The sequence below is a fragment of the Etheostoma spectabile genome, chromosome 17 (genome assembly GCF_008692095.1).
Source record: "Etheostoma spectabile isolate EspeVRDwgs_2016 chromosome 17, UIUC_Espe_1.0, whole genome shotgun sequence".
Taxonomy (NCBI): domain Eukaryota; kingdom Metazoa; phylum Chordata; class Actinopteri; order Perciformes; family Percidae; genus Etheostoma; species Etheostoma spectabile.
The window spans coordinates 12,069,626-12,096,800 of NC_045749.1; the positions used below are offsets into that span (position 1 = coordinate 12,069,626).

Genomic DNA, 27,175 nt, shown 5'->3' on the forward strand with positions numbered 1-27,175 from the left:
CATTTTTCACACTTAGAGCTTTGCAAAAATGTGGTAAAGAAAAAAAGTAGTACTAGATCAATTATATCAGATATCTATATTTGCCGTTGCTGCCCCAAATAAACTACACCCTCTCACATCTTCATACTTGTGACACAATTTCCCCTCTACGCTGTTTATCTGCATATTATCAGTGAACTGTCTATTTCACCCTGTAAAAAAGGGGTCAGAGCAGCAGACAGTTCAGTCTTGCTGAGCAGTAAGCTGAAAATGCCTGTAATCCATGCCGAGCCCTTCTGGAGACCGTGGTTGCAGTGTGGAGAGGTGTAGTCTTGTCTCCGTTTAACAGTCATTTGTCTGACCAAGCTTGACACGCAAACAGAGCTTTACAGCTGCCAGGACACACACTGAGAGATAAGGCACTGTAAAGCTGCCCCAGTCACTCACTGAAACAATTACGCCATTTTTCACCCTATACAATACAGCGTGAGTGCAGGTCACTGCACTTATTCAACTCAGTGTTAGAACAAGTGGCATATCTGAGAGCCAATGAAATCCCTGGTTCATGAACAAATACAGGGTGTGGACAGTAGCCTATAAATATAAGTTTACTTATGAGAATATTTTTGAAAGACTCACTTTAGTAGTTGGTTTTTCCGCTCGTCGCCATCTCAGCTTTTTAGTAAACACTATGTACACAAACCATCAATCCATCCGTCTTTGTCCGTTTATTCAGTGTTGGGTCGCGGGGGGAGCAGCTCCAGCACACAATAACGTGTACACAAACAATATTATAAATGCTCGAGTTCATGTGGAGAGCCCCTGGTGATACTAGGAGCAAAGTGTCATGTTGTTTTGAGCCTTCTTAGTGTTTTAAAAATAGTGACTGTGAGGCTAGCTTAGTAGTGCCCCTATCACTCCCATTCAAAAGGCCATTTGGCCGAAAACGAAAATACAGTGAATCTTTAAAGTGGTGCTTCTGTCCTAATTCAGCTTTTAAACAAAAGTTTGACTCAGGTACATTCATAAAAATACCCTAGGTTGCATTTTGGCGAGAGTAACGCTTTAAATTCAACCACAGCTAACCGCGCTGCATTTAAAACCATGGCACTGTTTACCAGGACTTCTTGTGGCTGACAGACCATCATTTGTTTGTTACAAAGCAACCGGCCGAAGCACAAACGAAAATACAAAACATTACCAACCAAAAATGTTTTGAGGTAGCTATTAAGAGTCCTGTTATCTGTTCTTAGTGGCTGAGTTGTTCTAATCTGGGTAAAGCTATCTAGAGAAACGCACACCTGTTACCTAGCTAGCCTATCTGTTGATTCCCATGAAGGCCCTGACTGAAAATTGCTATTACAACCAGAAACGTCTTTGTTGCACAGCAATTGCGTTGCTAAACTGCTGTGAAGCTAGAGCAGTAGGTGGAGAACAAGTAGGCCTAACATATGTTAAAGGTGCACTAAGAGTTCCTGCATGGTTTCAGCACAATTTCATTTCTGTCTCAAATCGTAGGCATCTCTATTATCCGCTAGCTGTGAATACACTGTGAAAAAGCCAACACAGGGGTCATAAACATCAAACAAACACTAGGGGCACAGGCTGTGCACCAAAATACAACAAACCATATTCCAGCCAATCACCGACAAGATGGTTGGGGGAGGGGGAAGGGAGAGCTTGCTCTGTTTTGTTTGGTATTTACTTGGAACATCAACAGAAGTGACATCATGCAGGAACTCATAGTGCACCTTTAATTGACTGAAATATTCATAAATATAATTTCAGCACCTATGTTAGTATGGGAATAACACTTAAAATTACTATTTCTAGAAACATACAGCAATGTAGACATTATGAAACATCATCCAGCACAGGTGTGACTGTGACCCATTTGATCATGATTGGCACATTCAACCATTTCCATGGTTTTTGTCAGTCACCCAAGCCTAAATTTAATGGCAACAAAACGTTGCTCATAATTCATAAAACTATGTAAAAGTCAAAGAAAATACCTAATTTGTCACAGCATTGTAATTTATTGTTTTATAACACTGACATGGGTGTATTAGGCAATACACATTCCACACTGACCAATACAAAAATACGCTACTTTATTATTAAAATAAAAATATAAAAATATAAAAAAAGAAAAATTGCAGCAGTCTATTCTGCCAATTGTTTTACAAGTCACTTAATTAAACTGAATGGAGGTCACCTGTGTGTAACAAAGGGATTTTATAACAGCTGGTTAGCACATTTCCTGGCAAATACTACATAAAGAAACATTCTAAGCCATTACATAACAAGACTGAAAAGTCGAGGGAATGACAAAATTCCCAGGGCACATCCCTTAAAATAGGAATAACAAATAGCACTGCTGTAAATCTGACTTGAGCAGGCCGTCCTTAAAACATTTTAGTCCGTGTGACAAGAAGACTCGTGTGGCAGGCCACCACAAGGCCTACTAAAACTTCAAATGGGCTACAAGCTCATCATACTAAATGCAATATTTAATGTAAACACTGTGTAGGCCTAATGGTGGCAGCACCCTGCTGTGAGGATGCTTCTCTGCAGCAGGCCGGGCTTTGGAGGTCAAATAAATGCAGCAAAATACAGAAAGATCCTAGAGGAAGAACTGCTTCAGTCTGTAAAACAGCCAGAATTCTTTTTTCTAACAAGACAACTACCCCAAATGAGAGTCCAGTCTGCAATCTGTTTGAAAATGTGTGGCAGGACTTGGAAATGGCTTTCAACTCCCCAATACAAATTGATATAGATTGAGCAGTTTTGAAAAGATGCATGGTGAAACCACAAATCCACTCATCTGCAATTCAGCCTCCATCGATTTAATGATGTTGAAAACAAATATGCCAAAAAGCCAAGAATGGTCAATACATTTTATAGGCAGTGTTTTTTTTATTTGTCTCTTTTTTGCTAGAATCTTCTTTTCCTCCTTGGCAGTCAATTTTTGTACCTCAAAGTAACACAAATCATATCATAATCAAATTAATTATCGCTCATTCAGGATAAACATCAGAAAATAAATAAACTGAGATTCACGTCTTGTCTAGTCACTGAATTAAAAAATTGAGAGTGATAGCAGGTTTAACAAATTTATGCAGGGTAATTTGGATCATGAATTCACAATTGTATGTGTGATCGAGTTAAAGGGACTGTTGCAGACAAAGGACGCGGAACGTCTTGTGCTCAAGTTTGCAGAGTCACGCTGGTGAGAGGATCTTGCATCCAGGCAGTAGTGATGGGCAAAGCAAGAGAAGGCAATCGGCCCTAGAAGACATGGGGGAAAATGGGGATTATTGAAAATTAAGCAATTACAGTTTGTTCTTTGGATAATTTTTCTTGTAAAAAAAAATAGTTACATAAAACAGAAGACATTCCTTTGTTGTACATGAAAGCATTGGTTATCCAGAAACCTGAGACACTATGTAGCGTGGGTGGGAGCATACTGAATGTGGGTGCAGGGTTTTGTTTTTTTGTTTTGTGCAATACAAAAGTATCTCTTCACAGCCAGTATGGAGAGGAGGAATTATTACAGTATGGCTAAAACTAATGACTATGTTCTTTGGTGATTAATATAGCGATTCCTTTCTCAATGAATCGATTTATAGTTCAAATATTGAATTCCCATTATATACCGTAGTCTAAGGTAGCATCTTACAATTTCTTATTTTGTTTGACTAACAGTCCAAATCACAAAGATATTCAATTTACTACTAATCCTCACATCTGAAACCAGATGTTTGCATTTTTGTTTGATAAATGATGATTTATTGGTTAATAAAATGGTTGCAGAATAATCTGTCAATGTAGTATAGCCTAATTGTATCAGTTCTCCATTGCAGCAGCTCACAACTCTTTCAATGTACATTTTTAATAAACCTCTTATGCACTGCAGAACCAATCACTACCCATTTGTTATGCAGCTGAGCTTTGTTAAAAGCTAAGGAAATTCTGTCCAAAGTAGTATCTAGAGATACCAAATATGTCATACTGAGTCACAGACAAACAAAGGTGCTGCCATTTAAAAATACATAAATTAATTCATTAAATGTATAGACTGTATAAACTATTTTACTATCAGCTTCAGTTAAGTGCAAGAACAAGCAGATACAAAACATTGAACAGCTATGTGATATTTGTGAACTGTTTTTAAATAACGTTGAGATTTTAAGAGAATGTCAGGATTTTTAAGAGTAAAGCAATGACAGTTCAAGAGCAGTGGTGGAAAATTAAGATAATTTACATAGATCACAATATCACACTCGCAATTGCAGCTAAACGTCTTGCATCAAGTATTATCAAGCAAATGTATTGAAGGTATCAAAAGTAAAAGCCTTGTCAGTGTTTTATTGGATCATTGAAGCAACTTTATATACTTTTGGGTAACAATAGTTTAATCTCCTCGTCTTTTACAGATTTGATTGTGTATGCAGAATACTTAACTGGCGAAGTAGCTTAACTAGTAAATATTGCTGTTAAAGATATGTAGTGGAGTAAAAAGTAACACAATATTTCTGTCTGAAATGTAACATTAGTGGAGCAGAATAGAATGTAATGCCCTTATTGTCATTACACACATGTTCACCTGTGTAACAAGACTGAAGCAGCCCCCAATGTCAACATACAATACGTAAGAACAAGATACGTAAGAATAGAGTACAATTATTAAGTAACGGAACATGGAAATACTCAAGAATACTACCTCAAAAATTGATGTGCAAATGTAAGTAACGTCACAAAGGCACAGGGAAATGCAGTAGGCCTACTTTAATGTAGCTAGGCTACAAATTACAAATGTAACGTTACCTCTTTTTACTTAACGCCGCCTGTGCTCAACGAACGCCGGCTGGGGAGGTTAGTTGAACGTTTAAAACTTCGACGTATAAACCAGTGCCTGTTGACCATAAATGTTAAACATACATGCACTCATTCCCAATATTTTATAAACCAAAGTCCATAAAATGACACTGACGTTAAATGTTAGCTAATACATCCCTAACAACTAAAACGACACTGTTCTTCTTCATTGCGCTTGTTTAAAGCTCATTACGGTGTCGAATAGCAAATGGCGCATTAGCGCCCTCTAACGATTTGGAGTCTGAACAACTTCTACCAAAACGCTTCCAAAGTCTCTCCCATAGACTGTAAGTATTAACAGTCCATGGTCTCTCCCTCGTTTACCAATTCCAATATTTCTTACGATATACTCCTAAAGGGTACACTGGTAATTACTGGTAATTACAGTTGGCAACACTTTTCCAGCCTCTTTCTCAGATACAACAAACAGAAATATATAGACTGTTGGTCACTTAACAGTTGATTTTACAAAGTGAGAAAGAGAACAGAAAATAAAATTAAATTAAAAAAAAAATCAAAATCAAAGTAATAATTTAAAGAGTTCATTATCCAATTATCCATATTTTTTGTATATGTTCTGGTAGTACACTGTATTTTGCCTTAAACATCACCAACAAGCTCTGTAATTCAACAATATCTTTAAATTTCATTAATCCTGATTAGATAAACAGTCCATTGGTGTGTTCTCTAAAATCCACTGTATGTAAAATTTGTACTGCTCTTTTCTGTAAAATGAACAATGGCTGCATGTCAGTTGCATATGTGTTCCCTCACACTTCCACACAGTTACTAAAGTAAGGCTAAATAAGTGAACAGTACAGAATTAACATTGCCTTATAAGCTAACACATACTTTGCTTTGTTTAGAACAGAAATATTCTTGAACACCTTTGTTTTTACATGTGCCATGTGGGATTTTGATTCCATTCCATATATTTTTTTAATCCATTATCACACCCAAAAATCTAAACTCAAACACTTTTCCAATAGGAGTTTCATCACTTGATAGTGAAACCTTTCCATCCTGCTTCTGATTAGAAAAAAACAAAGTTCAGTGATAACTTATTTTAATCAAACCATTTTTTTCAGTTTAATCATTTCTTTTCCAATACTTTCTGCCAAGGTTTTTAGATCTTCTCCTGAAGTAAACAAATTTGTGTCATCCGCAAACAGCACAAATAGCTTAATAAAATGTCATTAATGTACAAAATAAACATTTTTGGCCCCAAAACGGAACCTTGAAAGACTCCACATGCAATCTTCCTGCATTCAGATGTATTACGAGCAAACTCTACGTACTGTTGTCTAGTCTCTAAATATTTTAAAACTTTTTTTAAATGTTAAAACTACGTCTCTCATCCCATATGCAATTTGGAAATTAACATTTTTGTAAAATCTATAAATATACCTATCGTATCTCTCATATTCAAATGCAGTAACTATTTTCATTTATGCTAAGGCTGTAGATATGCTCAGCAAAAAAAAAAATTACAATTTTTTCAGAACTTTTGAAATTGTGAAAGCAGACACTGGTCTATAGTTTGTCATGTTAATCTCCCGTTTTAAAAAGTGGGATGACCTTAGCTGTTTTCATCCTATCAGGAACTATACCTGTACAAAGAGAAAGGAGGTTTGAGTATGTACAGTCAAGAGTTTTTTTTTTTTTCTTCAATCATGTCAAACCCTTCACTATCAGTTGTCTTTTTCTTGAGTTTAGCTACAATTGATTTGATTTCATTTTCACTCACTTCTCCTAAACCCATGGACTGCATCACTTTGCCATCCCCACTCCAACCACCTTCAGGTTGTGCATAATTACGGTTTATTAATAGCGTTTGCCAAATTGGGCCTAACATTCACAAAATAGATGTTAAAGTAATTTGCCACTGCTTTCCTGCTTTTTATAACTTTATTGTCATTGATACATTTATTTGGTAAACCTTTTGACAGTGTTGTCTATCACTCTGTTAAAGATATTCCCAATACCTTTGGTTATTTTGATTTCCTTTCAACATTTTGTTATGAGTTCTTGGCTTGTCACATTAACTTATTTTTATAAACCTATTGCTTCTCTGCTGATTTTGTTTTCAATTTGAAAATAAATTAAATCTCCATAAAGTGTCTTTTTCTTTTTACACTCATTAAGTAAGCCCTTTGTCATCCAGGGCTAACTGTGGGACTGGCTCTAGGGACTGCAATTCTGCACCAAGGTTGAATTTTGGGAAAGCGACTTCAGATACAGTATTAGGGGACCACTAAGGTCTATAGACAAGCATCCAAAAAGCCTCATGTCATGAGACCTTTAAATCCTTAATTACATTGGTCATGTTCAACTGGTTTGCATTTCAGATCACTCTCCACATACAGAGCCCCACCCCTCCCCATTTATTAAATATCTTCAGATACTGTAACTCTCCAGAAAAACAGATCAAATAACACCCAAACATGTCCATCCGTAGAAAATAAAAATAACATTGTTTATTTCTAAATAAAAAAAAAATAAAAAGCTAAACATTTAAAAAAAAAAAAGAAGTATATTTAAATAGAACTACTGCCTTACGGCTGTATGCCTCCACCTACCAGTCGAGTTGCAGTTTACATCCATGTCTATTCAGACTCAAGAGTTTGAAATAATGTAATAAAAGTTAGGAAGTGTTTTTTCTGGCAAAATAAATCATTATAGTGATATGTATGATTTCACTGAATAATTTCCAGTGAGAAATAGGCTGTCTTCACTTAGTTAAAAAAAAAAAAAAAAAAATGTCCACAGAGGACTGATAGAGAGCTTTGTCATATGTTGCAAAACCAATCACCTGAAGCTCAATATCAGCAAAACCAATGATCTGATGGTGGACTACCGTAGGAACAGGAGCCCCATGTCCTCCTGGGAGAGAAAGTGAAGAAGGCAGACTCATAAAAGTACATGGGGTCCAATTTAAAACCAAAAAAACTGGACTGGACTCCCAACAAGAAAGCCCTCTTCATGACGAGACAGAGGAGACTGTTGTTCTTAAGAAAACTCAGATTCTTCACTTTGGGAACAGGCTTCTGCAGATCTTCTATCAGTCTGCAGCAGTGCTTGGTACTCCGCTGTGGTGGCATTGAGGCTTGGAGGTCAGCAGTCTCAACAAGCTGTTAAGAAAGGCCAGCTAAGAGATCAGGTTGGAACTGGACATTGACGAGGCAGTGGGGGGCAAGAAGGACGACGGATGAAATCAAAGCAATCTTGTATAACCCAATTCAGTATCCAACCAAATAGTCAAAATCTCCCCTTCTGTTGTCCTGAGTCAGGGCGTTGAATACGGGGTTTTGCAGAACATTATGATTTCACAGTGAAGTTGACCTTTTGGTTAAAAAAACATGTTTTGTGAAGTCACAATGACCTTGATCTTTCAGCACCAAATTCTTATCAGTTTATCCTTTAGTCCAAGTTGACAGTTTTTTGTTTTTTTTAAATTTGAAAACAATTCTCTCAAGGAGTTCCTGAGATATCACTCCCATGAGAATGGCACGGATGGACAGATAGACCACCCAAAAACATAATTCCTCCAATCGCTGGCATAGAGACATAAAAACGACAAAATACAAACCACACAGCACTTTTAAAAAGCCTATTTTTTTCTTTTGTACAGAACAGTTTAGTGTTTAACAAGCATTTTTAAAATTGCCACATGTTAACAAAAAAATCATCACAAAGACAGGGAAATCATTGGAAAGTCAAGCTTCTCCTGGTCAATTATCATGTGTAAAACTTTATCTGAATCAGACCAGTCTTTATACATTTAAAGGGGGCTCACTCCATGCCAAAATAACTCCAATTTATTTTTGGTCTGAATCTACAAAACAAATCACTCTCTACTACGACAGCACCATAAAGGCAAAATGCATCCATCAAATTAAGCTTAGAAACAATCTCTTTGACAATGAAGGAATGTAGTGCTGGTTCATCTTTTTCCTATGGCTGGCAAAACCAGTACAAACACAGAGTATCATCACCAACTAAACAGCTAAAAACAACAGAAAGACTTGGATTAAGCTACACATTAGTTGTTGAGTCCACCATTAAATAATCGTTAGGAAAGGTATATCTTATTAGGTTTTGCTTCTCAGACATAAATGTCTGGTCACATTTGTCAAACATCTCTACTAGGGGTGTGAAAAAAAAAGAAAAAAAAAAAAAAAAAAAAAAAGATTCTCTTCATGAATTGTTCAAGCTCTACAGATTCAAAGAATTCCAAAAATTGACTCTCATATAATATATAATATATATATATATATATACCTCCTATATATATATAATTTTTTTTTTTTGGTTTGTTTTTTAATTGAGAATTGTTTTTGAATCAAAAATTGATACTGAATCAACTTGTGACTGAATCGTGCACCCCTAATGTCTACCATGAGTGTTTTGGCACAAAATGTGGCTGTATTATTTGTAGTATATGCACACTGCATTAAAAAATAAAAATAATAAAAAAATAGTACTTGGGCTGTTAATTTGTGCTGATGAGGAACTGGCAAAATGCAAGCCATCATTGCCTAAACCAACTACTGTGTATTATCTGCAAACTAGAAAACTGTTGTACATATTAACTATAATAACCATTCATGAAAACACAAACCAGCTGCTTTTTTTCTCCTAGGATATGTTTCCATAAAGCATCTTCACCCCAATTTAGGGAACGTCACACCTGAGGCACCTTAAGCTAATCCTTCAGAATCAGAGACTGCATTCAAACTTCTCCGGTCAAAGGAAAATACAGCAAATACAGAAATGTGTACAACGGTTTGTCCAAGATTTCTCTTCTTCTTGACCCAGAATATAATAGCCTCGACAGCAGCAGTGTGCTCACAACATATCTGCCAACATCAACCTATAAAATTAAGATTAAAATTAAAAAAGAAAAAAACGTACAAAATTACCTGTGAAGATGGACAAAAACCTCTCCACAAACCACAGACACTTATAATAGGCTACTCCTGCAGCTATTGGCTATATTGCCTTTGCTTGTTTGGATATCTTTAGATGCTAATTTCTATACTGTATATTAAACTACAGCTGGGCTCCCCTTGTCCCATATATTTGACATGCTTATTGTGCATGATGCTGAGCAATGGACAAATATTGCCCTTTAAAATGAAAAAGGTCCAAAGTGAAATGACACAATACAAAACCGTCCAAATCAAGATAATTGTGTGGCTAGCAAGATTGCAGAGCAAATATTAATAGTCTGCTATTTTAAGATAGTTTCTTAACACAATCTAACACAGAAACAGACCATTATATTTACTACACATTTCCATAGCTCCTACTTCATTAATATGAGCCAGGGGATGGAGAAGAAGTGTGCGATAGGGTTTAAAAAGGGATACTTGCCTGCACAAATTACTAGTGGAAAGATATTACTTAGGAGTGTGAGTGGTGCTGTAGCACAATTAGGAGTGACGTAAAAGATTACCTATTGGAAAACAGGATAGTTGGCAGTTATGTTAGGTAAAGCCGCACTGCCCAGCTGGAGGACGGTGAGGGGGAACCCTGGATTGTACACAACTCTTCAGTCAGAAGTCCATTAGAACCACTATGTGTTCCTACAGGGTATTATTCTCCGGGGAGAAGAGAGCTTCCAGGCCCAATGCGTCACTGTCCGGTAGCACACCCTTGTCTGGCTTCGGCTTTTTAAAGAGCGATGGAAGATTCCGGATATGAACCTCCTTCCTGAACTGCTGGCACAGAGCTTTCTGTTGGCAGGGAATGGAGAAAGGAGAGGTTAAAAAGAGCTATACGAGATCTACCACAAAGAATTTCATTAGATTGTCCAGCCCTGTTGAGCTGCTGCACAGTTTTTGCTGCAGAGCACGGGAGATTTACAGCACAGCCAGAATCACACTGAGGAGTAATTATTTGCACTGTTTGGCCAGTGGTTCTGGACCCTTCTGATGAGCGGCCTACAGTGGGATATAATAGAGAAGCACTGCTCTCTAGTGGCTAAATGTGGCATTACCCCAACAGTTCCTGCAATGAGCTTCTTGAACTGGTCTTTCCTCTTCTTGTCTCCAACCTTCTGGGCATTGGGGTCCATGAGCCTGTGATCATACTGATCCAGAGCCTCCACACTGATGTTTGGGATCTGGGTCATCACTGCTTTCAGCTCTACGTAGCGAGGACGCTAAGTCAGATAGACAGACAGATTAACAGAAATTTTAATGGCATTATCAGGTATTAACTTAACAGAGAAAACTTCTATAACAAAACTACTGTACTATATGACTTCAGAGCTGAAACATTTAGTGGATCGAAAACAAATGAAACAAAAACTACTTCGATAACAATCGCCTATTCAGATTTAAGCTTCCCAAATATGAGGACCTTTTGCTTTTCATTGTCATTTATGATAGTAAACTGAACATATTTAGGTTTTGGACTGTAAGTTAGATAAAACATGAAAGTAAAGATGTCAACTGTCATTTTTTGCTATTCCTGTCATCTTATGGACAAAACAATCAAAACAACAAATAACAGGCAGGTTAACTGATAATGAAAATAATGGTAAGTTACAGTCCTAGGTGTCTTCTTTAGTGATAGAGGTAAAGAATGACCCAACAAAGGCAGAAATAAAAGAGGATATGGTCGAGATGGTTCCCTTTAACCTCACCAGGTTTTCATAGATGAGCATGGCCAGCTGAGACAGGGCAGAATTGCAGACCTCATGCTGCCCGTGAACCTGAAGGCCCCGAAGAACACTGGTATAGAACCATGTCACCGCCTCAGGAAGAAGATTACCCCCTACAACCTGAAGAGAGGCAGAGGGAATGTAGGAGGAAATCTTTAGAAATATAAAGTAAGATAATTTTTAAAGCCTGGCAATGTGTAATTGAAATATTTAATTAAACAAGGCAAAGGCAAAAATTGTACATTTTAGAGGGATACAACTAAATGAATGCTCAGAAAGGTGGCAAAGGTTGAGATAAAAATCCACGACACGTATTTTCATGTGTATCCCACGCCTGATGTAGACTTCCATTAAAGCAAATTTTGAAATTTTAATTTAAATTTTCTTCAAAAAAATAAAATAAAAAAAGAGGCAAAAACAAATGCATTATTCATCTGAGAAACATTTGCTAAAATCTACAGTGCCCAGCAGTTTCAGATTCAAAAGAAGTATATACACAGTACACAAAAAATGACATCATCAGTAGGAAGGAATGAGCTTGTTGTTGGTTCTGGTCTTTCCATGGGATTTGTGGACAGAAACAAAGATATGAATATAGCCATCCTTTTTCTTTAAAAGAAGTGTGACTAGGATAAAAGGAGACAGGCTTCTATTAACTGTTTGTTGTATTGAATGTGCTACCTGCCGCAAAAGTGTCCAGCAGACCATGGAGGCAGTGCGGTGACAGTTAGTGGTGTCCTTCCACGACAGAGAGGTGAAGGAGAGGGTCAACAGGGTCATGTAGATGTTCTGGGCAAAGAATAAGAGACAATGAGTTGATATACAGCATTTTAGGAGTGACCATGTCATCCTCTGAATGTTCTAAGTCTTAGGCGGACCTCGTGTTTCAGCAGGCATTTTCCCAGCTCAGTCACCTCCTCTGTGGGCTGGGCGGGAGACGCAGTCTGCACTAAATCCATCATCATGTCTTCCTCTACAAGAGCACATTTCAGCAAAGTGATGAGACACTTGTCAGAATAAAAAAGCTTGTGTGTTGTTGATGTTGTAAGTGTGTATTGTATATATTAAAATATCCAAATAAAATCGTATACAAAATTTATAAAAAAAATAAAATAAAAATAAGAAGTTACATTTAACTTACCATCTACTTCCTCCTTATTTGCTGCTGGTTCAGGCCCTTTTTTGGAAATACAGCTCACAGCTAGAAGAGAGGAAAGAAGTATTATGGCCCCACAATAAAGAGACTCCTCAGTTTACACTCCTGCCTGAAGAGTAAAAGCTGATCATGCAGTTGTGTGCAATATCCTGAAACTCCCACACTCATATTTTTAGTACCTTCTCAATACACAACATCAAAAGATCACCCTTATAGCTATCAAGGTCTTGGCTATTTTTGTTTGGTAGTGCAGTGGAGGCAAATGATTTTAAACCCAGGCAGCAAGTTGTTAGTCACCGAAGACACGTCCTATTGGAAGGAACACAGTCTCATCGATCTAATCTAATATGTAGAGTCTCAGCTTTATTCAGGAACTATGGCTGATATTTTCAGTTTCCTGATAAGTTTTTTTTTTTTTTAGCTTGTGTAACTGGCACAAACAACCTTACCACATGACTAAAGTGCATTAGCAGTGTTAAGGAATAAGCCCTGAGCATCACTTCAAGCTTCACTGCAGGTTTAGACAGGTACATTATGTTTCTATCATAGACCATCACTGTTATGAAAAAATAATAATTTTTGATTATTTTTAATCAACGTGTATGCCAACAAAATGCAAAATGGCTGGTGCATAGCACTGAGTTATTAGACTTCTTTCGCTTTCAAATTCCAGTGTATTTGTCAAAAAATAATCAGTTTATAGCAACATAAAATCATTGTGTGCATTTTATTACATGTTGTCAGATGAAAATTTCCTTTAGTTTCTTTGAAACAACCATTGTCGGCTATACATGTATGGAAATGGAAAAAGTTACAAGAAATTCTGAAACTTACTGAGAAGATCCAGCACCTCCCTGGTGAGCAGGCGTACCAGCTGCTCCTCCAACATCTCCTGTGTCACCTGGCTCCCCTGACACACCAACTCCTCCTCCTCCTCCTCATCTTCTCCACTAAAAACACAACAAACTGGTTACTAGTAAGTCCATATACCTAACTTAAGAGTCACAGAATTAAACATATGGTACAGTCAATAGACTTCAGAGTGATTTGAGAAAAGCTCTTAGCTATGCTTGTTTGGAACTGCATAAAGATTCAAGTTTCATAGACGTTTCTTTAACATTAAAATTTTTTGTTGTTCTACGGTTAAACAAAATACTGGAGTTATAGTGTAAAGCTGCAAAGATCAATCTATTGGTTGTCAACTATTAAGGCAATCGCCACCTATTTCGATGACCAATTATTCGGTTAGAGTCATTGTTTCTGAAAACAAGATTCTCCTTCCCTTCTTCACTCCTCTGTGATAGTAAACGGAATAGCTCTAAGTTGTGGACTAAACGAGACACTCGGCAATGTCATCTTGGGGTTTGGGAAACACTAAACCACATTGTTTACCATTTTATAGACCTAACAACTTAATGATTGATTGAGAAAATAGAAAAGAATCTGTAAATTGCAGCCCTATTATAGTGTGAATTGAGATTTGTATTTGAGATGCCTTCATGTTTAACTTTAGTGTTCAATTAAGCCTCCATTGTGACTTAAAGGTAGCCATCCCAACTGAAGACCTACAGTAAAGAAACTGTTATTTTAAAAAGTACATTGTTTCCAGCTTCCTGATACATACACAAAAATATTACGCAACTACTTACTTGACAGAAGTCCTCTGGTTGATGACCTGCCACTTGGCGTTGAGTCTCTATAGTATGAAACAGAAGCAAGACCATGAGAATGATGAGGTTAATGATAATTGTTACAGAATGGGAAGTGTGGAAATCTGACCTGCAGCATGTAGGCAAACAGAGGTCCCAGCAGGGGGCAGAGTAGACTGTTGTAGTACTCCTGAGGACATGACCCCACCAACTGCCTCAAAAACACACGTATACTTGTTAAGGAAATTCCATATTAACATAAAGCAATAGCTCAGCTTTGGTCATGTAGAGTTATTATCCATATAAAATGGGTGTAGGGAAAATAATGTTTCCATGTACTTCGAACCACTGACTAAACCAAATAAGGATATGAATCATAGGGCGAAGTCTGTGGTCAGGCACATGGTCGAGGGAGACAAAAGCAGAGCCAGATATTTCTTCTGCCAACCTCTCAATGGTGTAGAATTCCTGCTGCAGGGACTGACCCGCACTCCCCAGGACATGGAAGCTACAGAGGTAAAGAGAGCAGAAGAAGTAATATTTAGACTGTAACAGGATGTGAGGTAAATAAAATACAAAAAGGAAAAGCCCGCAGAAAATTCTCACCAGTTGTCATATAATGAGGTGAAAAATCCCTGCATTCGCTCGAGGTTGGTTCTATACACAGGAGAGTCATAAATATCCAGAAGATGCTGAGAGAGACCTGGAGAAAGCACATGTTGAGAAGGTTTAACCACAATCTTATCGGATAGCGGCTCACTAATGGGCACAAAGCATGTGTGCAGAGAACTTCTCTTACCAAGAACCACATTTTTCTCTGCCTCCATCACTTCATGGGCTTTGGAGAAAGTCGCACTCAGACGAGCCATGTTCTCTGGCATGTACAGACTGTTGTGAGTCCTACAGTTAGGAGTAAAGAAAGGGGACTGGTCACAGATCAGTATAATGGAAGAAGGCATTATTGAGACACTATTAGAAATACAGTACTGATAGCCCTTTTACACCGATGACCCTCATACATATCCTACTTAAAAATTAAAGTCAGATCCATTTCTATAACATGTGTAAGGGGCAAAAAAAGAAAAAGTGGGTGGCGTTGTTGTTCACAAATTACACCATGCCATAACAATAACATGTGTTAATGGCCTGATATGGCTGAACACAAGTTGTTGGTATAAAATGAGTAATGCAAAGGTACAGTGTCAACCAACAAGCATACCTGATTAGAGCCAGCAGGTTGGGCAGTAAGACCAGAAACTGGGCAGTGCAGGGGTTTCTGTAGATGGGAGCTCCTGCAGGAGTGTAGCCCATCACAAAGCCACCAGCCTTGGCTTCCTCCAAGTCTGCAGGCCAGCGTGCCCGCTTCACCACCCCCAACATGGCATACAAGCAGAAGCTCAACTAGAGAAAAGTCAAAAAAAGAGATAAAACAGTTAAATAATTCTAACATAACTGTCTGCACGCAATTTGTAGCCATGATAGCGACATGGCTCAAAGGATGACAGGACGCTTTGTTGATCAGTCCACCATTTTGGACCAGACTGAAATATCTCAACTCAACTATTCAACAGATTGCCATGACATTTTGTGCGTTCGTTCATGTCCCCTTTCATGTCGTCATCAGGTTGAAATCTTAATTTGTCCAATAATTTGATTAATGACCAAATACATGCAAAACTGACATTCACATCAGCCACAGCTGTACTTCCTGTTTAGTGCTAATAAGAAAATGTTAGGATGCTACCACCTACAGTAAATGGTGAACATGGCAAATTTTCATTGTGAGCATATTAGCATGCTGGTGGCCATTCAGTCACTGAGGTCCTAGCATGGCTGTCTCGTTTATTAATTATAACAGTTATTATTACCGGTATTCTCTGCTTATGTGGCAACAACAACTTTACCATAGCACTTTATATGATTGTCTTTACTGGATAGGATCGGTCACACTGACCTAACAGTTGTCAAACAGAAGTAAGCTCCGTAAGGGAGTCCGGACTTGTGTTCAACTAATGCTTTGAAAACTTTAAAGCGCCCATATTATGCTCATTTTCAGGTTGATAATTGTATTTTGAGGTTGTACCAGAATTAGTTTAAATGGTTTAATTTAAAAAATAAAAAATAAAAACTATTTTTGTTGTACTGCACATTGTTGCAGATCCTTTTTTTACCTTGTGTGTTTAGATCTTTGTTACAGAGTGAGACATCTCACTTCTTTACTATGTAATGACAACATCAGCTGGCTACTGTTTTTCCTACTGTTGTCAGTGCAAAGCAGATTTGGCTGGGAGACTTCTAAACCAGGGCACACTTATGGAATACCTGCAGAACAGGGACATGTAAGTAGTTTGATTGTAGATTATGGTGAACAAGTGTGTGTTGTAGCATTGTTTTGCCATTAAGAACATCATGTCATGTTAGCGCTAGCATGCTACGGTTAGCCACATTGTCTCAAATAGACATGTAGAAAGCCGTGGAGATTTTGAACAGCTAACCTGGAGACTGAAGGCAGAGGACATTCAGAAACCTGTATCTCTATCAAAACAGCATGGATGTTTTTTCTTCTTCAAGTTTGTAAGCATGTGGAAGCAGCCGAGACACAAAAATAACACCCCAAATCTCTGCCGTATATTAAGTTGAGTAATTATTAATCATTATGTGTCCTGCAGTGTTAAAACGTGTCAAGTCTGGATCACTCAGTGGCTAACTTTTGTTTAATTTTTTATAGTCTCGCTTTGCCATACCTTCCTCCACAACGCTGTGGAGGAGAGTCTGGCTAATCCACACAACATTCAGGGATGGGGAAAAAAACGTGCTCTGGTTTATTGGCATTTAGCGGTTGGGGTGGTATGGTGCCTTGCTCCTGGGCACTGCCAGGTGCTGTTGAACAAGGCACCGTACCCCCCCCAACCGCTCAGGGCGCTGGTTTGGCTGGCAGCCCACTTACTCTGACATCTCTCCATTAGTGCATGTACAGATCCTGAGCATGTGTGTGTGTGTGTGTAATTCAAGACTGTGTGTGATAACTAACAAAGTGTGGACACAGAGTGTAAATTGTAATTTCCCCATTGGGGATCAATAAACAGATTAAAAATTAAATTTAAATTTAAACCAATTAAAATCATCATGGGCAGCACTAAGCGCCGCACAGAGCCACATTGCCGCTGAAAAATATCCTCTGGAAGTTGTTTTAGCTGTGCAACAGAAAACTCAGATTGGACAGATAGTCTAGGTAGCTGTCAGGATTTACCCTGCAGAGATCTGAGGATCAGTGAACCATAGTCCTCAGAAATCCACCGAAATTTCAAATACCACCACAAAGAAAGCATTAGGTAACGGAAATCAGGTTGAGAAAAAAAAAGGACATACGGCAGGATATAGACTAAATTTTTTCCAACTGCCGTGTCTTCAACATTAGTGTGAATGAAGCAAGTTTGCATTAATTACAACTGTCTAGAACCTCTCTAAAAGCTCAGTGACAGAAATACTACAGTCCTTATAGATCACATGCTAACTCCGTCCACACCTACACACTTACCCGCCCCCTATTAAGGGCCACTGTGTCTGTATCTTTACTTTGCTCAGTGACAACCTGATCAGCTCCAACAAAGGACAGGAACATAGCAGGGTCCCACAGCACACTGAAACACAGAGAATACAAAACAATCAATTATCTGTCATTACATTTCAACACGTCGTAAACAATTTGAGGGAAATAACAGAGAAATCAATACTCACTGCCTCATCTCATCCGAGGTCCATTCTGCAACCACTAATGTCATCAGTTCATCTAGAAAAGCCTTCTGCTTTGCAAAGTCTTTGAACTGGTTACTGATGAGCACCAGAGCTTCCATCAGTGAACATTTCTCCATGTTAGTGAGCATGGCGTCCCCTGAGAACATCTTCTTTACCTGACTGTAAAACATGTCGAAACAAGGCTGCAGAAAGAAAATGAAGCATTTCAAAATCAAACTTTACTCATGCTTGTGCACTTCAGGTACACATTTTGTGCATAAATACTATCCACTGAAAGCAAGTTTAATCTATGTCATGCTATTTTACTTTCATATTTTACTTTCACTGGTATACATGGATATTTACCAAGATGAACTGTGGATAATCGCGGCATATTTTGATGATGGAAGAACAGGCGTGCCTCCTAACGTTCTTTACAGCTCGGGTTCGAGGTGCCTGTAGATGTCAGTGGAAAAACATGTTTTTTGGTCTTGGACATGAAGGATGAAGAAAAAGTGACACTATTTGGTTGTGTAAAGACAACTCACCTTACTTTCCTGACCAACCTCAAATGTGATAGCTTTAAACAGCTGTAGAGACATAATAAAAAAAAATACTGTAAGGTCAATGTTATTAATAATTGTTAATTAACAAGAGACAAAGTGCATTTTAAAATGTGTTTCTTTCAGCAACATAATACTTTTGGAAAACTGATATTTTCAAAAACAGACTAGCTACAATTGCAAAAAGAAGTAATTCCAGACAGTTCCCTTATCATTTGACCATCATTTTATTGCCATCATCTGACACACTAAAAATCAAGAGACTTTATGCACACCAAACTCAAATGTCTTCCACAAGTACCTACCCAAATCACCACATATTACTATCATAAAATCAACTAATATATATATATATATATATATATATATATATACATACATACATACACACACACACACATTTCCATATGCCTGTAGGTATATACACAATAGACTCCGCTGACCTTGTAGAGGACCGGTGGCAGGAAGTGCGGCCTTAGCATGACAAATGGGAAGAGGGCAGAGACGTTTGTGAGCACACAGGACAAGATGAGCGGGTCATTGGTGTCGTAGTTCAGCACAGCCTGCAGCAGCTCCATGCTCTGATCTATGGGCAACTTCTACACAGTAAGAGGCAAGGGGGGGGGGTGGGGGGAGGCAAACCTTCACATCATTATAATCCACTTTATTATTTCTTGAAAAACTATTTTGTTGTGGTTAATTGAAATTATTCCTGCTACCTCCTCCTCTAGATTTTTGAAGATCTGTGCGACCATGCATTCCATGAAGACGGTCATCGCATCCCACTGGACCACTGACGGAGACAGGAGGGAGCACAGGCCCTCAGCAGTCTTAGCTAGTGAGGTGCAGAAAGACAGGTTCATCAGAATCAACATGCAAATAAAATTTTGGAGTTTTTGTTGCTTAGTATAACAAATGCATTCAGTGGAATAGTCAGATAAGTTCAAAAACATATTTTGCTCATGCATACACATTCCTCCATCCCGTTGAAAATGAGTCCGCTGTACCTGATTGGCCAGTGGGGATTACTCTAATACATCTAACCAATCTTTCTAAGCCCAAATTTAGATCCATAATGTTGAATTTTTTACATGTTAATTTAACCAAATCCACCACAACAATCGTCCCAAACATGTGTAAAAATTAAGGAACAACACTTACATGTGGTATCCCCGGTATCAATAGGGCTGGCGATCTGATACTGTAACCATTCGGCTGCTATCTGGAACGCCTCCAGAGGAACAATGCGACACGCCATCCTCACCACCTCTCCTTGCTGTGCTCGGAAAGCTGTTGAACATCAACATACACAGTAAAAAACATCAAGGGATGAAAGAAAAAGTACCAATCTTAAATGAAGTAAAGCTGAATCCCTAATACTTACAATGAAAGAAAGAATTGAAGTCCTCATCGCTGTCAAAGTCCACACGCGAGTATTCGCAACTTGGGCTATCAGCTCTAGATGGAAATCCAGTCTAGAAAGAAAGACAAAACTTTTACACCCGTTTGGCTTCCTCGTACCCTAGGAATGGTAGCACGGACATCAGTGTCTCACCTTGACTAGGTTGGTCATAGACGTTTTGAGGTATTTGATGGCCTTATCCACAACAACCACGTCCTTTGACAGAGTCTCATGTCTGAACAAAGCTCCCCAAGTAGCCAGAGTGGACGACTTTAAAAACTGCAGAAAAATAAAAAGAGAAGAAAAAAAATAAAATAAAATCACAATAAAGATCAAAGGCAGCTGAATGATTCATATTCTACTCATACAAATGCAGTCTTTAACAAAGGACTTAGAGGTGAAAGTTTGACATAAAGTCCACCAAAACAGTATTATTATTATCTCACCTGACTGGAATGTGTAGTGAAAGCTAATAAGGCTTCCATGTACTTGCTGAGATTTGCAGGTACCTCGACCTCTACATCTGAACCCTGTGGAAAGAAGATGATATGTAAACAAAAAGTCTAAGCTGCTAAAATCTGCTTCTGTGATCTTACACAAAAGATGTGTGCATGAATCCCGCCAAGATAAAAGACCAAGTGAACCCGGGAATTAATGTGGCGCCAAATTAAGGCGAACTCACCACTAACGAGCACAGCTGGCCTCCCAGAGCACACAGGACCTGACACAGCCTCTTCAGGAAGATGTAACGCCGCTCCACCACCTCCACGGCTCTAAGTACACAGGACAACAAGTTACAGCCAGTTGTACTGAATAAACTTACTTACACATGTTTTTATGACTGTTTTACATCTCTTTGTGCTCTACGGTAGGCAGATGTGTCACATTACTTACTGTGATTCAGAGGATTTCTTACATATTGCAAGTCCATCGGCTGACCTGCAACCAGACACAAACCCTTCAGTAACAGTGACAATGGTAGGTTGAAGTCTGTAAACAGAGATGATGGAGAGAAGCAGTGGTACTCACTGGGCTGCAGATAGGATGTAGTGGATGGCCACATCATCGAACAGCAGCATGAATGGCTTCCTATCCTCCAGCTTGCCCTACAGCAGAATGACAATTGATTACACATGGCTTTAGTTTATTCAATGTAAACTTTCAAGGCTGCAACAAGACATACTGTATACGGACTCTCTGACCTACGGTTCTATAATAAGGAATCTCTTAAAATCTGAAAAATGTATGTGATTGTCAACGAGTTCTGTGACAAAAAGACTCATCCACACCTCTCTGTTCAGGAAATATGAGCCAAAAAAGTGTATTATTAATAGCCACATGGCAGCGCTATTGCTCTAAATCTGCACCACTTCTTTCCATAACCCATGGGCCAACAAATCCCAATCACATCTGACCCCAAGATCCTTTTTTTAAAGATATTTGTAGTAACCATCACACACAGACAGAAAATTGGGCTGAAAGAATAATCTCTTTACAGCCATTATTAAGGCTTAACCATGCCCTTTCAACACAGCGTTTTCCCTGTGACTCACTTTCCGGCTAATAGCGATGAGCAGACACTCTGCTGCCTCCAGCTGCAGCTCCTGTTCGCTCAGCAGCAAACACAACATCTCCAGTAGATGACAGTTTCCACAGGTAATGTGCACCAGAGACACCCAGTCTATGTAGCCTGCAAGTGTGTTCAGTGTGGCAACAGCAACCCGACAGTGAGCTCTGGCCTGTGCATGGAAAAAGAAAGCATGAAAAGATAAACGTGAGAGTAGAAGAGTATGACAAAGAAACTGAAACAAAACTAACTAATCAAGTTCATGAGACGTTTATTTTAGAGCAGGGAAGCAATGCTACTTTCTCACCTGCAGTTCATGTCCAGGTGACCCTTTCTGGGTTAAAGAAAAACACAAATCAGACAAATATTATAGTCACTTTACCGTTTAATGTTTACTTTTAGCAACATTAAAAAACAATGTATCAATAGATAAAAAAGCATGATATTAGATATTAATCCTAATGCTACTTATTTCTAAAATAGAAAAGTTAAGACCCCACTGACCAGTTTACGGTAGTCCTCGACATTAACATGCAGAATGGCGATCATGAAGCTGAAGATGTTTTCCATGTTTTGGGTGAGAGTCTGCTGGATGTCTCTGCGTCGCTGGGTGGGGAGCGTCTGGAAGGTGATCACATCCTCCGCCAGCCTCAAAAGGATCAACATCACCAGCTCCGTCTGTGCCTCCTATGAAAAGTCACAAATGAATTGTAGCTTTTACTTTATTTCCTTGGGGTTGACAAAAATGTCAACAGGATCAAAGGGCTGCATCTTTAGGCCAAGAATACAGATAAAATAATTAAGCGGAAAAGATGTTTAGGTTCATAGTTTCATAGAAAAATTACATTATCTCCCAGTGGCAAAGTTGGCATGATGACATTACATGAAAATGACTAGCCTTATCCTCAACTAGTCACATGGAAGTCACTACATAAACTGTATTCAAATGCCATGCAAGTTGGCAAAGAAAATATTGATATGCAATGACATACGGTTTCCTGCACTACATAAGTTACTCACCCCATGGCTGGTGAGAGCCTCCATCTCTTTCAGCATATCTGGCCAATTTTGAGGCCATTCTCTCTTTATCATTTCCACAGTGATTCTTGACAGGGCATCTTTGATGTGACTCTCCTCCTCCAGGATAGGATGAGTACCCTGATAAGACCCAAAACAGGTAAGTGTCTACGAGTGTGACAGAGTTAAGAGACAGAATTTAAGTACAATTTGAATCCCAAGCCACATGGTTATGTTGCCAACAGCCTATTACTATCACACTTACAGTTGATAGCAGCTGCATGGCACACTCCTTCAACTGGACTTTCTCTTGTTGTTGCATGTTGTTCCATCGAAACCTATTTGAAAAATAAATTTCATTTTAAATGTGAAACTTTTCCCATGTTATTATTTGTTAGACTTATTTTCAATGTAAAACTCACTTGATGACGTGCTCCAGAATTTGCAAACCAAAGTGTCTCACTACAGCTGTCTGGGCTTTGTCGGCCAATTGTAAACCACATGGGATACAGAACGTGCTCGTCTCTTTAAACTCTTCGCAAAACTGTAGTGAAAAATGAAGCTTGTTATATTACAGACACCGAACTTAACGTGATATTGTCGTAACGGTTATAGATGTGTCAGTGTTAAGAGGCTAACGTACAGCGACTGCTGCCTTAGCAACATTACAATAAACATACTGACTAAACAGTGGATGGGGCGGTGAGGTGATGATCTAGGCATGTTAACATTACCGGCTAGCTCGCAAAGCATCTGACCGTCATCATTGCAAATGTAGCTAACGTTTAAAAAACGAAACGAACTGCATGAGCAAAGCTTTTACAACTAATCCTGAATCAAATAATCCTTTATTCAGCTATCGGGGCAACAGGTTACTTAATTATATGACAACAGAAACAATATTCCACAAGCTCAGCTAGCTAACAGCTAGCTAGCTAGCAACCCATAACGATGCTACCTTTAGGGCCTCCAGTCGGTAAATTTGGTCTGTTTCTGGATCCATCATCACATTCACAGCTTTAATAAGCTGATCACACATGGCGGCCACCTGGTCAGCCATGACTTCAGGTAGCGTCTGGCACACTGCTAAGGGGAAAGCGAGGAGCTCCCTTATGCAAAACACCTGCACGAGCTGCGTAACCTCTGCCTCAGGGAGATACCAACGTTCACAATGTGCTGCATGGGCGTTTGAACCTTTGGCTCGCCGTTGAACGGGAATTCTGGGGGTTGTAGTAGATGCGCCAACTTCCTTTAAAATCGTCTTAGTACTGAAAGAGAACTCACTCCTGAATTCAAAATAAAAGACATGCCTGACAACCCAAAGAATTCGTCTTATTTTCTAAGACATGAAATTCACAAATGAATTTCATATATTGTGAAAATAAAAAATGCATGTTGTTAATTTTTTGGCACAAATAATAATAATAATAATATAATGGTATATTGTATAATAGTGTAACAATCATACTTTAGTAAGCTACATTCTCCTTCATTATTTAATTAAGGACTTTTACAGTGTGGTATTAGTAGGCTACTTACCAGTGACAACTGACTAGCCACCATGCCATAACTTCACCCACTTCAACTTTGGTTTTCAATTTAGGAGCAGAGTGAAGCCTCTTACTTTTCTCCGATTTAACGCAGGTTGGTTGATCTCTAGCCTACTTTTAAGTTTCATTTGCTGTTAACAATTTTGTTGTGTAAATAAATGATCTCGAAATGTAGTCAGCTTTAGTGAATTCTTATTATTTATTTCTTACAAGTGAATGTAAAAGATACCGCTGCATGTTTTTACCGGACACGTCTAGCCGTTGGGGGTGATCTCTGTTCCAAAACGAGGCGGAGCTTGAATTCCAAACTGGATTGAGTCCCTCCCGATACGTCACTCTGGGATAGGCTGCGAGCAGTCGAGCAACGCTGTCAGTCAACAGGGTTTCGGGTTGGTTACCTAGGCATTCTCGGGTAAGCAAAACCTAGAAAATATCAAATAATCCACGCATAGATTTATAATGTGTTTTATCTGTAGTTTACTCACAAAACATGAGTGTGTTCAGTATTGTCTTTTCAAAGTTCTAAGCGATGCTCACACAACTACAAGGAAACTTTTGGTCGCGAAGGCCTTGTTGCAACAGGTCCTCGAAAAGGGATACAATTAGCTAACATTTGTGTATTTTTGTTTTTTGGACATTTTGGTGGGATTTACGAAATAACGAGGTGCTTTTTTTTTTAATGCAGGACGGGACCCCCAAGCAGGAGAAAGTAGCCTTGCCCATCGCGGGTGTAGGCGCTGGGATTAAAGTGATCGCCAGTCCCACAGCTTTCGTCGAAACTGCCAGTAGGGATTCATGCTGTGTTGGTTAGCTAAATGCGGTACGAAGCTAAAATGATGCCGGTGAGTTCATGTTTTGTTTACTTGACTACAAGTTTCAACGTTGTCCTGTGGCTTAATATATCTGTTTCGACATTAAATCCCCGCATTGCTACTACTGTGAATTACCTGGACATTTAAATTGACGTGGCAAGTTGATGCGGTTGCTACTTTGTGTCAGACGCTACCACGGCAGGACGAGCTTCTAATGTGAAGTTTATTAGCTGTGACAGTTGTTGTGCGTGATCGGTGCATGTCGTTAGAAGCTATGTCATTTATTTGGTGTCTGTGATATTATTCCACGCGTATAACTACGGTTATTTTGCATGTAAACCGGTCAAAGTCCCCTGCGTCAACAGGATTTGTTGTATGTATCTATATCCTTGGGACAGATGATTTTTACCTGACGAGATAGTCATTAACTTTACTTTAGATGCATTTATTGTACGATTCGTTAGTATTATACACATCCATCCTGCTCAGAACACACACAAAGCAGAAGGCACCTGCCAAGTCTGGATGGCACTACGCTAACCTCAGCTCTGGACTCCTGCCATGGCATCATCATCATCATCATCATCATCATCACCATCATCATCAGAGGTTCATTGCTTTTACTGCAGTGAAAGCCTCTATCTCTCAGCACTTCTTTGATGCATACAGAAAGGGTAGCAAACAGAGGTCTGCCTGTATATGCTCACTGTAGAAAAAAAACAACCTTCCCAACAAATAGAAATAATGACAAGTTGTTGAAAAGTGCAGATTTACTTCTCTGTTGTGACTTTGCCTGCTTGCTGAAATACTTATGTCTAGCATTAATTCACCTGACAATGTCATGGCAAATAGGGCTGCAACAAAATAATTTTTTTCTCTCTCGATATTTGAAAATTCAATTAAATAATAATAATATTATTAATAATAATAGTAAAGTAAAAAGCTCAAAAGTCTCACATCTTAGAAGCTGCAACAAGAGCCATTTGGTCTTTAACTGACTAAAATTGTAATCTGTTGTCAAAATAGGTGTAGTAATAGTAGTAATAATAATAATAATAATAAGCAGCTACTAGCTTAACAAACGTATTGTTTCAAAACTAATGCCGGTCCTGCACTACTTGCTAAGATGTTGTACAGGGAAGCACAGTTGTTATCTGAATACTAATACTATGTTATTTGGTTTTATTTTGTTGTTGTTTTTGTCTCAGCTTATTTGGTTAGTTCCAGACCTTTTGTGTCTTAGGTGATCCATGTGTTTAGTCACACGCTTTACAACACACCGTAAACTTTATTTACAACAATGTTAACAAGTAATGAAAAATCCAGTACAATCCTTTGTGGTAGTCTGCTCAGGTTCTCCTAATGCTCAGACCTGTGCTCCCAGTAAAACGGCTTGAATTAATAATTGTAGCTGTGTAAACAGAATTGGCTCATGGCCATTTGTTGTCACCAATCTCGGTTCTCGTGGATACCAGTGTGAATTTCCACTCTTACATTTTTTTCATAAAAGATCTGTTTGTTTGTATTTTATAAACACATTCTATTATAGGAGATCTGCCCCTTTTACCCCAATTCTGTCACCCGAGAATATATCTGTGTGTTTACATGAGATACAGCTTCTGGTGTTCGCCTGATTAACACAAAACGGCCCTTTATATAGCCATGTCTGATGTGAGGTATTGTCTTAGAAATTAGACCCATAGCCCATGACCCTGCTTGTACAGGCCAGGGGCTCGGGGGTAGTGAGAATGTAGTGTCGTAATTACTGGCAGGGATGATAAATAAGGGGTCACTGTTTCCTGAACACAATGAGCTGTAGGGACTCTTTAACAGCATGTTGTGGAGAGCACATTGTGTGTGCCTGTGCTGTGGCAGGTCCCTGATAAGGGATGCTCACCATTTATTGAACCAAAGCATGGTATAACTCATTTACCCCTGATTTGCTCTCATCTCCACTTAACCCAGGCTTTGGTCTGGAGACATTTATTATTGCCACATTTAGGCTTGAATTCTCTGCTGGTGTATAAGCCCATATTTCATTGTTGTGTACTTTTTGTCAAGATTAACTATATTCAGTGGACTACTCTGTTAACATAAAAGACCATAGCAACTGTTAAGATGAGGCAGGGAAAAGTTCCAGCATGATTTGGGGTTTAAAATGTTGCAGGCACATATCACTTCCTCATTTCTCTCC

General features: G+C 38.7%; 2 protein-coding genes and 1 long non-coding RNA gene across 7 annotated transcripts in view; 1 reads left to right on the top strand and 2 right to left on the bottom strand.

The window, feature by feature from the left end:
• Window positions 1-2,815: 2,815 nt before the first annotated feature.
• Window positions 2,816-5,045, bottom strand: LOC116704859 (uncharacterized). Its single transcript, XR_004335795.1, has 2 exons — window positions 4,810-5,045; window positions 2,816-3,270 (listed from the first exon to the last, which is right to left on the bottom strand). It is a non-coding gene; the product is annotated as an uncharacterized LOC116704859 (long non-coding RNA).
• Window positions 5,046-9,251: 4,206 nt separating this feature from the next.
• xpo5 (exportin 5) lies at window positions 9,252-23,814 on the bottom strand. The gene is made up of 33 exons (XM_032540525.1): window positions 23,578-23,814; window positions 23,042-23,163; window positions 22,885-22,957; window positions 22,623-22,760; window positions 22,107-22,289; window positions 21,910-21,936; window positions 21,589-21,774; window positions 21,065-21,141; window positions 20,930-20,974; window positions 20,718-20,808; window positions 20,482-20,565; window positions 20,189-20,314; window positions 20,018-20,108; window positions 19,795-19,923; window positions 19,353-19,468; window positions 19,077-19,232; window positions 18,619-18,660; window positions 18,437-18,526; window positions 18,074-18,273; window positions 17,874-17,976; window positions 15,555-15,736; window positions 15,135-15,235; window positions 14,942-15,038; window positions 14,707-14,843; window positions 14,466-14,563; window positions 14,336-14,382; window positions 13,521-13,636; window positions 12,672-12,731; window positions 12,409-12,503; window positions 12,212-12,319; window positions 11,513-11,650; window positions 10,862-11,026; window positions 9,252-10,598 (listed from the first exon to the last, which is right to left on the bottom strand). The coding sequence occupies exons 1-33, from the start codon at window positions 23,677-23,679 to the stop codon at window positions 10,449-10,451; spliced, it is 3,675 nt and encodes a 1,224-aa protein (XP_032396416.1). The 5' UTR covers window positions 23,680-23,814; the 3' UTR covers window positions 9,252-10,448.
• Window positions 23,815-24,410: 596 nt separating this feature from the next.
• Window positions 24,411-27,175, top strand: part of tp53bp2a (tumor protein p53 binding protein, 2a) — a 31,978-nt gene continuing 29,213 nt past the window's right edge. For all 5 annotated transcript variants that reach the window (XM_032540529.1, XM_032540531.1, XM_032540532.1 and 2 more), the window contains exons 1-2: window positions 24,411-24,581; window positions 24,855-25,011. In XM_032540529.1, coding sequence (XP_032396420.1) covers window positions 24,985-25,011 — 27 coding nt within the window. In that variant the 5' untranslated portion in view covers window positions 24,411-24,581; window positions 24,855-24,984. The remainder of the gene's footprint in view (window positions 24,582-24,854; window positions 25,012-27,175) is intronic.